Genomic DNA, 14,553 nt, shown 5'->3' on the forward strand with positions numbered 1-14,553 from the left:
CAGAGGAGGAGAAAACAAACCACGGAACTCATGGCTTTCTGCCTGTGATTTTTTAGTCTTGCAGTTTTTTTTTTTTTTTCATTTATTTTCTCTTCTTCTGCTAAAATTTTTTATAATTTTACCCTTTTCTTTTTTAACGTTTTTTAACTAGATTATCTAATATATATATATTTTGCTTTTTTATACTTTTCTTTATTCATTTTCTTTTTTTTTAATTCTTTTTTTTTCTTTCTTTCTTTTTGAACCTCTTTTTATCCCCAAATCAGAAGAGATCCTAATCTCTTCAATCCTTTTTTCTTAATTCTTTTTTAAATTCTTGATTGAATTTTTAATTCAATCTCTTTTTTTTAATTCTTTTTTTCTTTTTTTTATTTCTTTCTTTTTGAACCTCTTTTTATCCCCAAATCAGAAGACATCCCAATCAGAAGAGATTGGGAGATCCCAATCAAAGGAGATCCCAATCAGAGGAGATCCCTCACCCAATCGTGAGGGGGGAGAAATCCCCCCGCATGATTTGGGATCTCTTCTGATTTGGTTAAAGCATATTTTCCTGGGATTGTTGCCACCCTTTTAGTATTTTACTTGCTCCTTCATATACTCTTAGCTGGACAAAATGACAAGGCGGAAAAATTCACAACAAAAAAAAGAACAAGAGGCAGTACCGAAGGCTAGGGACCTAATCAATACAGACATTTGTAATATGTCAGATCTAGAGTTCAAAATGACAATTCTCAAGGTTATAGCCGGGCTTGAAAAAGGCATGGAAGATATTAGAGAAACTCTCTCCAGAGATATAAAAGCCCTTTCTGGAGAAATAAAAGAACTAAAATCTAACCAAGTTGAAATCAAAAAAGCTATTAATGAAGTTCAATCAAAAATGGAGGCTCTCACTGCTAGGATAAATGAGGCAGAAGAAAGAATTAGCGATATAGAAGACCAAATGACAGAGAATAAAGAAAATGAGCAAAAGAGGGACAAACAGCTACTAGACCATGAGGGGAGAATTCGAGAGATAAGTGACACCATAAGACAAAACAACATTAGAATAATTGGGATTCCAGAAGAAGAAGAAAGAGAGAGGGGAGCAGAAGGTATACTGGAGAGAATTATTGGGGAGAATTTCCCCAATATGGCAAAGGGAACGAGCATCAAAATTCAGGAGGTTCAGAGAACGCCCCTCAAAATCAATAAGAATAGGCCCACACCCCGTCACCTAATAGTAAAATTTACAAGCCTTAGTGACAAAGAGAAAATCCTGAAAGCAGCCCGGGAAAAGAAGTCTGTAACATACAATGGTAAAAGTATTAGATTGGCAGCTGACTTATCCACAGAGACCTGGCAGGCCAGAAAGAGCTGGCATGACATTTTCAGAGCACAAAATGAGAAAAACATGCAGCCAAGAATACTATATCCAGCTAGGCTATCATTGAAAATAGAAGGAGAGATTAAAAGCTTCCAGGACAAACGAAAACTAAAAGAATTTGCAAACACCAAACCAGCTCTACAGGAAATACTGAAAGGGGTCCTCTAAGCAAAGAGAGAGCCTACAAGGGGTAGATCAGAAAGGAACAGAGACAATATACAGTAACAGTCACCTTACAGGCAATACAATGGCACTAAAATCATATCTCTCAATAGTTACCCTGAATGTTAATGGGCTAAATGCCCCAATCAAAAGACACAGGGTATCAGAATGGATAAAAAAACAAAACCCATCTATATGTTGCCTCCAAGAAACTCATTTTAAACCCGAAGACACCTCCAGACTTAAAGTGAGGGGGTGGAAAAGAATTTACCATGCTAATGGACATCAGAAAAAAGCAGGAGTGGCAATCCTTATATCAGATCAATTAGATTTTAAGCCAAAGACTATAATAAGAGATGAGGAAGGACACTATATCATACTCAAAGGGTCTGTCCAACAAGAAGATCTAACAATTTTAAATATCTATGCCCCCAACGTGGGCGCAGCCAACTATATAAACCAATTAATAACAAAATCAAAGAAACACATCAACAATAATACAATAATAGTAGGGGACTTTAACACTCCCCTCACTGAAATGGACAGATCATCCAAGCAAAAGATCAACAGAGAAATAAAGGCCTTAAATGATACACTGGATGAGATGGACATCACAGATATATTCAGAACATTTCATCCCAAAGCAACAGAATACACATTCTTCTCTAGTGCACATGGAACATTCTCCAGAATAGATCACATCCTCGGCCCTAAATCAGGACTCAACCGGTATCAAAAGATTGGGATCATTCCCTGCATATTTTCAGACCACAATGCTCTGAAGCTAGAACTCAACCACAAGAGGAAGTTTGGAAAGAACACAAATACATGGAGACTAAACAGCATCCTTCTAAAGAATGAATGGGTCAACCGGGAAATTAAAGAAGAATTGAAAAAAATCATGGAAACAAATGGTAATGAAAATACAACGGTTCAAAATCTGTGGGACACAACAAAGGCAGTCCTGAGAGGAAAATATATAGCGGTACAAGCTTTTCTCAAGAAACAAGAAAGGTCTCAGGTACACAACCTAACCCTACACCTAAAGGAGCTGGAGAAAGAACAAGAAAGAAACCCTAAGCCCAGCAGGAGAAGAGAAATCATAAAGATCAGAGCAGAAATCAATGAAATAGAAACCAAAAAAACAATAGAACAAATCAACCAAACTAGGAGCTGGTTCTTTGAAAGAATTAATAAAATTGATAAACCCTTGGCCAGACTTATCAAAAAGAAAAGAGAAAGGACCCAAATAAATAAAATCATGAACAAAAGAGGAGAGATCACAACTAACACCAAAGAAATACAAACTATTATAAGAACATACTATGAGCAACTCTACGCCAACAAATTTGACAATCTGGAAGAAATGGATGCATTCCTAGAAACATATAAACTACCAAAATTGAACCAGGAAGAAATAGAAAGCCTGAACAGACCCATAACCAGTAAGGAGATTGAAACAGTCATTAAAAATCTCCAAACAAACAAAAGCCCAGGGCCAGATGGCTTCCCGGGGGAATTCTACCAAACATTTAAAGAGGAACTAATTCCTATTCTCCTGAAACTGTTCCAAAAAATAGAAATGGAAGGAAAACTCCCAAACTCATTTTATGAGGCCAGCATCACCTTGATCCCAAAACCAGACAAGGATCCCATCCAAAAAGAGAGCTATAGACCAATATCCTTGATGAACACAGATGCAAAAATTCTCACCAAAATACTAGCCAATAGGATTCAACAGTACATTAAAAGGATTATTCACCACGACCAAGTGGGATTTATCCCAGGGCTGCAAGGTTGGTTCAACATCCGCAAATCAGTCAATGTGATACAACACATCAATAAAAGAAAGAACAAGAACCATATGATACTCTCAATAGATGCTGAAAAAGCATTTGACAAAGTACAGCATCCCTTCCTGATCAAAACCCTTCAAAGTGTAGGGATAGAGGGCACATACCTCAATATCATCAAAGCCATCTATGAAAAACCCACTGCAAATATCATTCTCAATGGAGAAAAACTGAAAGCTTTTCCACTAAGGTCAGGAACACGGCAGGGATGTCCATTATCACCACTGCTATTCAACATAGTACTAGAAGTCCTAGCCTCAGCAATCAGACAACAAAAGGAAATTAAAGGCATCCAAATCGGCAAAGAAGAAGTCAAATTATCACTCTTCGCAGATGATATGATACTCTATGTGGAAAACCCAAAAGACTCCACTCCAAAACTGCTAGAACTTATACAGGAATTCAGTAAAGTGTCAGGATATAAGATCAATGCACAGAAATCAGTTGCATTTCTCTACACCAACAACAAGACAGAAGAAAGAGAAATTAAGGAGTCAATCCCATTTACAATTGCACCCCAAACCATAAGATACCTAGGAATAAACCTAACCAAAGAGGCTAAGAATCTATACTCAGAAAACTATAAAGTACTCATGAAAGAAATTGAGGAAGACACAAAGAAATGGAAAAATGTTCCATGCTCCTGGATTGGAAGAATAAATATTGTGGAAATGTCTATGCTACCTAAAGCAATCTACACATTTAATGCAATTCCTATCAAAGTACCACCCATCTTTTTCAAAGAAATGGAACAAATAATTTTAAAATTTATATGGAACCAGAAAAGACCTCGAATAGCCAAAGGGATATTGAAAAACAAAGCCAAAGTTGGTGGCATCACAATTCCGGACTTCAAGCTTTATTACAAAGCTGTCATCATCAAGACAGCATGGTACTGGCACAAAAACAGACACATAGACCAATGGAACAGAATAGAGAGCCCAGAAATAGACCCTCAACTCTATGGTCAACTAATCTTCGACAAAGCAGGAAAGAATGTCCAATGGAAAAAAGACAGCCTCTTCAATAAATGGTGTTGGGAAAATTGGACAGCCACGTGCAGAAAAATGAAATTGGACCATTTCCTTACACCACACACAAAAATAGATTCAAAATGGATTAAGGACCTCAATGTGAGAAAGGAATCCATCAATATCCTTGAGAAGAACACAGGCAGCAACCTCTTCGACCTCAGCCGCAGCAACATCTTCCTAGGAACATCGCCAAAGGCAAGGGAAGCAAGGGCAAAAATGAACTTTTGGGATTTCATCAAAATCAAAAGCTTTTGCACAGCAAAGGAAACAGTTAACAAAACCAAAAGACAACTGACAGAATGGGAGAAGATATTTGCAAACGACATATCAGATAAAGGACTAGTGTCCAAAATCTATAAAGAACTTAACAAACTCAACACCCAAAGAACAAATAATCCAATCAAGAAATGGGCAGAGGACATGAACAGACACTCCTGCAAAGAAGACATCCAGATGGCCAACAGACACATGAAAAAGTGCTCCATATCCCTCGGCATCAGGGAAATACAAATCAAAACCACAATGAGATATCACCTCACACCAGTCAGAATGGCTAAAATCAACAAGTCAGGAAATGACAGATGCTGGCGAGGATGCGGAGAAAGGGGAACCCTCCTACACTGTTGGTGGGAATGCAAGCTGGTGCAACCACTCTGGAAAACAGCATGGAGGTTCCTCAAAATGTTGAAAATAGAACTGCCCTATGACCCAGCAATTGCACTACTGGGAATTTACCCTAAAGATACAAACGTAGTGATCCAAAGGGGCACGTGCACCTGAATGTTTATAGCAGCAATGTCCACAATAGCCAAACTATGGAAAGAACCTAGATGTCCATCAACAGATGAATGGATCAAGAAGATGTGGTATATATACACAATGGAATACTATGCAGCCATCAAAAGAAATGAAATCTTGCCATTTGCGACAACATGGATGGAACTAGAGCGTATCATGCTTAGCGAAATAAGTCAAGCGGAGAAAGACAACTATCATATGATCTCCCTGATATGAGGGAGTGGTGATGCAACATGGGGGCTTAAGTGGGTAGGAGAAGAATCCATGAAACAAGATGGGATAGGGAGGGAGACAAACCATAAGTGACTCTTAATCTCACGAAACAAACTGTGGGTTGCTGGGGGGAGGGGGGTTGGGAGAAGGGGGGTAGGGTTATGGACATTGGGGAGGGTATGTGCTTTTGGGTAAATTGGAAGGGGAGATGAACCATGAGAGACTATGGACTCTGAAAAACAATCTGAGGGGTTTGAAGTGGCGGGGGGGTGGGAGGTTGGGGTACCAGGTGGTGGGTATTGTGGAGGGCACAGCTTGCATGGAGCACTGGGTGTGGTGAAAAAATAATGAATACTGTTTTTCTGAAAATAAATAAATTGGGAAAAAAAATGAGTATAATAGTAGGGTACGTGACTGGCTCAGTTGTAAGAGCATGGGACTTTTGATCTTGGGGTTGTGAGTTCGAGCCCCACGATGGGTATAGAAATTACTTAAATAAATAAACTTTAAAGAATGGGTATAATAGAAAGTTTACCTGTACTTAGAAAGCAAAATGTATTAAATGCATTTAATTATATGAATTGGAACGAGATAATTCTACCATAAAAGGAAACTGACAACATTTTATTAGTTTGTGTATTACAAATTTTTGGAATAAATGGGTGCCTAGTATCATCCTTGAATTAATAAGCTGTATTGTAAATGTGGGTTAACAAATGAATTTTCCTTTTAAATAGCGAATAATTCTCCTTTAGAGCGACTCTGATGGATGGCATGAGCTATTCTGCCTGTCTTTTCTTTTTTTTTTTTTTTTGAAGATTTTATTTATTTATTTGACAGAGAGAGATCACAAATAGGCAGAGAGGCAGGCAGAGAGAGAGGGGGAAGCAAGCTCCCTGCCGAGCAGAGAGCCCAACTCGGGCCTTGATCTCAGGACCCTGAGACCATGACCCAACCCGAAGGCAGAGGCTTAACCCACTGAGCCACCCAGGCGCCCCTGCCTGTTTTTCTGAATGTGGTCTGAGTTTGTTATGGCCCCAGTGCTAGGGGGGGACATCCATACCCTGGGAAATGAATTCAGGTCAGGAAAAAATAGGAAATAGAGAAAAAAGAGCATGTGAACCTGAAATATATATATATTTATTCCATTAGGCCTTCCAGTGGTCAGCCTGCAGTTTATCTGATCGTGTCTCTGCCCATTTCCCATATCCTGTGTCCTGAGCACAGCAATCTGCTTACGGTTTCTGCATCAGCTTGTCCTGTCCTGCTTGCCTGCCTTGCCCTTCTCACTGCTGCCCCTGCCCTTCCCACACCCCACCCTCGGGTCTTCCCAGTTAACTCCTGGCCTTCCAGGTTTGCTCAAATGTCACCCCCTCCAAACTTCTCCCCAACCCACATCCAGCTGTCTGTCATTTGTTTTGGCTTCTGAATTCTCCAGCACTTACCCCATGCTCTTTGAGGGCTCTCTTTCCACCTCATGCTGGAGCCCAGCTCCTTCTGCACTAGGAGCTCCCTCCCTGGAGGCTGCTCAGCTCCGTCAACGTGTCCCCCAACACCGATGCCCAGGGCCTTCTGTACGATGATCCTTCAGGTCCACTGGACAGATGTGGGCACAAAAACAGCTGCAGTTAGCCTTCAGAAATAGCTGTGAGTAACATAAGAAAAACTCATTATTTTAGGGTCCTACCTTGGTTTTCTTTGAATTTTCCTAGAAACATTAGTGTGTAGTTTAAAAAATCCTCATTTTCACAATACGTGGGTTTTAAGCAGTTTTACTCTATAAATCAGAGCCCCATAATTTACAAAGATTTTCCACCTTCTGAGAAATTAACAGGACATGTTTTGAGTAGAGACAACATTGTTAAATTAGCCGTGTAGCTTCCGAAGATGGCCCTAGCACCATGCAGTGGTCAGCATGTTCAGAGACTGCTCTTCTAAAAGCACGTCTTGCTGTTTGATATGCAGAATCGGCACACATTGGAATTTTTACTCCCAAGTCCATCCGTTGGCAGCTAGGTGAGCCTTTGTGTAAGGGAGCTTCCTGGCTTCTCCAAGTGTGGGGATGTGTGAGGTCCTCGGTTCCTGTGCCAGACAGACCCTTTCTATGCAGAGATGGTTTAGTAACTCAAATTTCCAAAGCGTGACTCTCTCTCAAGTACAAAAGTGATTTATAAACATTTAACAGTAATGTAAACATTTATGTAACAGCAGTTTACAAACATTTTAACAGTGATTAATGCTTATTAACAATTCGGAAAGCAGGGAAGTTGGAGGGAAAGGGGGCAGTGAGCTAAGTGACCCGAAGATAGTGACTGTTAGTATTTTGGTTCCTTTGTCTCCTTTCTCTCACCTCCCCGTCCCCTTCGGTTTTAATTTTTATTACGACAGACTTCTGGTGTCCCACTTCCTCTTCCCTCCCAGGGCTACTCTCTGTGCTCATCAGAGTAGGCTTCTTTTATGTTCTTTGTATTTGGACTTAGAGTCCATCACGTGGTTTACAGGCTCATCAGCTGCCTGGTGAATAGGGCCAGGGGTTCCACTAGTTGATCGGTGGACCTGACTTCCAGCTGAACGCTATTTTGCTTGATTATCTGCTTGTGTATTAGTAACAATAATCAAATGGTAATGAAGCCGTAAATCAAGGGATTTTTTTAGGCTGTCGTAGAAGGTCTGTGGCCCTGCTTTCGTTGACGACCAGATGTGCACGAATGTTCTCTCCCCAGCAGCAAAGCTCTGGGACGATTCCCACCTTCTTGTTTCCTCTGAGCACCCACTGCATTGCTGGATACAGAATGAAAGTGCTTAGTAAGTGGTTCTTGATGGACTGGCTGCCCACGAAGTTCCAAATTCCGTGGTATCTGTTACCATGTCACTATGCCTATGGGAAGGCATGGAGAATTCTAGAAGGCATCTTCAATGGCCAGTGGTACTCATAGATAGAAGCTTCATGTTAAGCAAATAATGTCACATTAGATCAAAAGGTACTCGATGCTATATTTAGTAAACGAGGTGTCGCTATTCCTGTCCCCATTTGTCTTTGACAAGTCCTCTGGCCGTGTACACAGAAGTGTGCAGAGGAAAAGGGCACATCAGAGAGCCAAGCCTTAAAACTACTGGGAAATATTAGTGGCAATATAACTGTTCAATACTTCATAGTTGTAGCAGAAAATAATTATTTGGTACCTGGACGTTAACCAGAAGATGACTTTAATTCTTTAAGGCCTTAGGGGCAGGAAATACCCTGAGGACATATTAAAGTGAGCATGTCAACTGATTCGAGCATTCTGAAGCAGGAAATGCTTGAAAGTAGTTGAGATGTGATGAACCCTGTTTGATTTTATGTAGAGTCTTAAAATAATCTCTGCCTTCTTAATAACATATTGCTACATTAAAATCATGTTTTAAAAATCTATTTTTTTCTGACGAGACAATAAAAATTATCTTCTTTATGAGGCTTTGTCAGAACTTAAACACCTGCCATCTTTGTAGTAGTATTTTCATCACTTGGCTAGGGTTAGGAACCCTCTCTCTGACCCGTGCTTTATGAAAAATTTGTGTCACTCAGTATTTGAGCCTTAACTTACCATTCATCTATTTAAATTTGTTTAAAAGGAAATGCATACTGCTTACTTTTTTAATTTGTTTTTTGTTTTATTTTTTACTGTTTTCGAAGTATGTTCTTGGTTTCCTTTCATAAAGCCGCTGCCTTTTAGCCCCGGCATGCTGTTGAAAGTGGCCCCTCTGTCTTTCACCTGTCACTGGGAGAGGTAGTTTTAACCCTCACAAGGATCCGGTTGTGGTGAGGGAGTCCGCATACTCCTAGGCGAATTGTCTCCTTCCTGTATGAATATACAGCCTTTACTGACGTCTCTTTCAGATTCATTCCTGAATCACCTCGTTGGTTATACTCCCAGGGTCGACTGAGTGAGGCTGAAGCGGCTCTGTACCTCATTGCCAGGAGGAACCGCAAGCTCAAGTGTACGTTCTCACTAACCTACCCATCCAGCAGGAGCCACAGAGAGACCGGAAGCTTCCTGGATCTGTTCCGTTACCGCATCCTCTTGGGGCACACGCTGACCCTGATGTTCATCTGGTAATTATTCCCGAGGGGTATTGTCCCAATCTTCTACTCAGGTTGCTAAAGGGCTGTTGATGATGTGTTCCTTCTCCAGGCTCACAGAAAATTTTACCTGATTTGTCAGCTTGAAGTGGTTTTCTCAAGAACAGGTCCTCTGCCTCTTGACGCCCATGTCGCGCTCTGCTCCGCTTTCATGGTACCCTCCCGGTCGAGGAGGGACGGTTTACAGATGGCAGGTTTACTGAACTTGAGTAAATAGACAGCAGAAACACATCTTTGCTCCTGAGGTCTTTCATGTAAATATTTAAGTACCCACACCACCAGCCTCCCCATCCCCCCGCCAAAAAAGAGGAAAGCAAGCAGATTAGAAGAATTTCTAAGTAGGAATTTACAGTACCTACCTTTGGTTTTAGCATCAGGCTGGGGGGCTAGCACAGTCCAGTTGTCATGCCCCGTCCCGTACTCTGTGTGGCATTCTCACTCGCTTGCTCACTCCCCAGGGGGTGGGCAGTATTGTTCCTTGTACAAATGGAGTCCTGGGAGTGTGAAATGATGGACTGTGAGCCACCTGTGCAAATCAGGGTGTGAATAGATAGTCTCTGAATCTGATTTTCTTGCATAGCTTATTCCTACCCACCTCTCAACATGCTCTCAGCATTCACGTGAATCACACCGAATGGTTCAAGATGACTCCGCTTAAAGAATGAAGCGGAAGGGAAGAAAGTGGAGGGGCGATTCATACGGGGCATGAAGTACACGTGTGTGATCATACTGTGTAGGCGCTCTGCGTTTTACTACGCTTCTCAGATACTCTGTGTTTCATGGTTGAGGGTTTGCGGCAACCCTGCATCGAGCAAGTCTGCTGGCACCATTTTCCAACAGTATTTGCTCCCTTCGTGACTCTGTGTCACATTTTGTTAATCCTCGCAATATTTCAAACTTTTTCATTAGTATCCTGTTTGTCATGGTGATCTGTGATCAGTAATCCTTGGGGTCACAATTATAATTGTTTGGGGATACCACGAAGCACATCTGTATATGACAGTGAACTTAATAAATGTTGTGTGGGTTCTGACTGTTCCACTGACTGGCCATTTCTCTAGCTCTGTCCCTCGTTGGGGCCTCTTCATTTCTGGAGACACAACAATATCAGAATTAGGCCAGTTAATTAGGCCTACCATGGTCTTTCTGTGTTCAAATGAGAAGAACAGTCACATGTCTCTCATTGAAATTCAAAAACTAGAAATGGCCCAGCTTATCAAGGAAGACATGTTAAAAGCCAAAGATAGGCTGAGAGCTAGGCTTCTTGCCCGAAACAATTGGCCAAGTTATGCATCAAAGAAAAGTTCTTAAAGGAAATGAGAAGCACTACTCTAGCGAGCACATGGATGATTAAAAACTAAACAGCCTTATTGCTGATATATTAGGAGACAGTTCTCATGGTCTGGTTAAAACATCAAACCAGCGGGGCGCCTGGGTGGCTCAGTGGGTTAAGCCTCTGCCTTCAGCTCAGGTCATGATCTCAGGGTCCTGGGATCGAGCCCCGCATCGGGCTCTCTGCTCAGCGGGGAGCCTGCTTCCTCCTCTCTCTCTCTGCCTGCCTCTCTGCCTACTTGTGATCTCTCTCTGTCTATCAAATAAATAAATAAAAATCTTTAAAAGAAAAGGAAAAAAAACAAACAAAACAAAACAACAAAAAAACATCAAACCAGCCACCACATTCCCCTAAGCCAGAGTCTGACCCAGAGCAAGGCCCTAACTCTCTTCAATCCTGCGAAGGCTGAGAGAAGTGAGGAGGCTGCAGAAGGAGAGTCTGAAGTTCACAGAGTTTGGTCCATGACGTTGAAGGAAATAAGCCGTCTCTGCAACAGAGAAGCCAAGGTGAAGCCACAAGTGCTGACGTGGCAGCTGCAGTGGGTTCTCTGGAAGATCCAGCTCAGACAACCCATGAAGCTGGCTCCACTAAACAACAGATTTCCATTGTCGGTGAAACAGCCTTCTTTTGGAAGAAGATGCCACGTAGGAGTTCTCTTGTCGGAGAAGAAGAGTCCGTACGTGGACAGTCCGACACTCTTGACAGCGGCTGATGCCGCTGGTGACGTAAAATGGAAGCCAGTGCTCACCGACCGTGAGCATGCCGGGACCTGTGCTCTCTATGGGGAACAACAAAGCCTGGATGGCCGCACTGTTTTCAAATCTGTTCACAAATATTTGAAGCCCACTATTGAGACCTACTGCTCAGAAAAAAAAAAAAAAAGATTCCTTTCAAAATATTACTGCTCACTGACAATACACGTGGGTGCCCAGGAGCCCTGAGGGAGATGGCCAGTGAGATTAATACAGTTTTCATGCCCCCCAACACGTCTGTTCTGAAGCCCATGGATGAAGGAGTCATTTCAACTTTCTAGTCTTATGATTTTAAGACATACACTTTGTAAGGTTATGGGTGCCAGAGAGAGTGATTCCTTCAATGGAGCTGGTCAGAGTTCATTGGAAACCCTGTGGAAAAAAATTCATCATTCTAGATGCCATTGAGAACATTCATGTTGCATAGGAGGAGGTCAAAATATCCACATTAACAGGAGTTTGGAAGAAGCTGATTCCAGCTCTCGTGGCTGACGTGGAGGGGTTCAAGACTTCAGTGGAGGAAGTAACTGGAAATGTGATGGGAACAGCAAGAGAACGAGAATGACAAGTGGACCCTGAAGACGGGACGGAACTGCTGTGATCTCATGATCGGACTTGCACGGATGAAGAGTCACCTTCTTACGGATGAGCGAAGAAACTGGTTTCTGGAGACAGAATCTACTCCTGCTGTGAAGACTGTTGGCAATGGCAACATCCGGTTTAGAATATTACTTTGTTGACAAAGCAGCGGGAGGATTTCAAAAGGACTGACTCCAATTCTCAAAGAAGTCCTACCTATCAAACAGCATCACATGCTACAGAGAAATCGCGCATGAAAGGAAGAGTCAGTCAACGCGGCAAACTTCAGTCTTGTCTCACTTTAAGAAATTGCCTCAGCCACCGCAACCTTCAGCAACCAACCCCCTGCTCAGCCAGCAGATGTCGGCAGCGAGGCAAGACCGTCCATCAGCAAAAAGATGATGACTCGCTGAAAGCCCACATGATGGTTAGCATTCTTTAGCAATAATATATTTTAAATTAAAGTATCTACATTGCTTTTTTAGACACAATGCTTTTACACACTTAACAGACTACAATATAGTATATGCATAACTTTCCAATGCACTGGGAAACCAAAATATTCACCTGACTTGCTCTACTGTAATACTCACTTTATTGCAGTGGTCTAGAACCCACAGGATCTCCTAGGTATGCCCGTCCATTGTGCTCGGTTGCTGTAGATTGGGCCCAGGATTGGGTGTGAACAGCGCATTTACCAGCTCGAAGGACTGTCTTGCTGTGGTTGGCATGTATTTGCATGCAGGCTGCATAGAAACCTACATTTTCATGTGGGGATTAAGGAGAATCATTTTATATGAAAGTGATCTTCAATGTAAACCTGTTGAAAACAGCAGATGGACAGGATGAAGCTATGAATATATTTTGCTATATCGTGATTCTCTTTTTCCACTCAGCCAGGCAAAGCTGCCACCTGTGTGATTAGGGGCCAGGGCATCCCCTCTGCCGCCCTCCCCACAGACCCAGCACCGTGCTGGAATATCCCAGATGCAGAAGAAATGTGGAACAGAGGACACACGGTTGGAGACATGGAGACTAGGGGAACTTTGAAAAGCCAGACCTGAAAACCCAGTGTAGAAGCTACTCCTCTGGGTTCGGCTTATTCCAGACATTTAGTAATATATTCAGGTGCTTTGGGCTCCATAAAACTCCGCATTTGCATGTCATATAGACAGTCAAACCCTCTGCCTACTTCTTGAAGACAATTTACTTCTTGTGTTTAGGATTTTGGGTTTTTTTTGTTTTTTGTGTTTTTTTTGACTCAGATTAACTTTTGGATTCTGGCCTCCAGGGGATAAAAAACAGACAAACAAAGTCGACTGGGAACCGGGGAGAACATCCGTTTATTTTCTATCTTACACAGCCAAAGGAGTTCTTCTCAAATGAACCTCTTCCCCCTGGGCTCCAAATGCTAAAATACGTAATTATAGAGACAGTGTCATTCCACATAACGGCTGTTGTTTTTGAAGATGCTGTAAAATTCTGAAGTCTTTTCTGTGGGTCTGCCCTTGAAGACAGCCCTTACCTGGGAGTAAAATGGTACCTCCACGGTTCACATCTGTTCCTTTGGTTATTTCCCACACTCGTTCCTTTTTAAATAGTTCTTTGATGCCCTAACTATACTGTTAAATATTATGCAAGCATTCTAAATTTTGCTTGGGGCCCATAAGAAGGATTGAAATGATTTTAATAGCTGTAATTACGCATCCCAATGACCAGCTTGCCATTAAGGAACCTCGCGAGCGGAGTCCCTGCCTTGGGACCATCAGCCCATGCTCCCCCCGTGCTCACCCATTACTGGCAGCTTCTGCTCACCTCTCGTGTCCTCAACTGGTATTTTTTTTTTTTAAGATTTTATTTATTTATTCGACAGAGAGAGATCACAAGTAGGCAGAGAGGCAGGCAGAGAGAGAGAGGAGGAAGTAGGCTCCCTGCCAAGCAGAGAGCCCAATGTGGGACTCGATCCCAGGACCCTGAGATCATGACGTGAGCCGAAGGCAGCGGCTTAACCCACTGAGCCACCCAGGCGCCCCTCCTCAACTGGTTTTGCTTATTTGTGCCTGAGTTGCTGCCATCCCAGCTGTCTTTAAATATGTGTGTTTCCACAGCTGGAACTACTTCACTGGGATTTCTCTTTGATTGATTGATTGATTGATCGATTGAGCATGTGCGAGAGTGAGCTTGGAGAGGGTGGATGGAGGGGCAGAGAGAAAGAGAGAGAATCCCAGGATGCAGGGCTCGATCTCACGAGCCTGAGATCAAGACCTGAGCTAAAATCAAGAGTTGGAGCTTACCATATCACTCGGCATCAGGGAAATACAAATCAAAACCATAATGAGATATCAC

General features: G+C 42.2%; 1 protein-coding gene across 1 annotated transcript in view; it reads left to right on the forward strand.

Annotated features, from left to right (window-relative positions):
• SLC22A15 (solute carrier family 22 member 15) overlaps positions 1-14,553 on the forward strand; it is an 86,097-nt gene that overhangs the window by 47,657 nt on the left and 23,887 nt on the right. The window contains exon 6 of the mRNA XM_044238984.1: positions 9,301-9,516. Coding sequence (XP_044094919.1) covers positions 9,301-9,516 — 216 coding nt within the window. The remainder of the gene's footprint in view (positions 1-9,300; positions 9,517-14,553) is intronic.

Source organism: Neovison vison, chromosome 2 (genome assembly GCF_020171115.1).
Source record: "Neovison vison isolate M4711 chromosome 2, ASM_NN_V1, whole genome shotgun sequence".
Lineage (NCBI taxonomy): Eukaryota > Metazoa > Chordata > Mammalia > Carnivora > Mustelidae > Neogale > Neogale vison.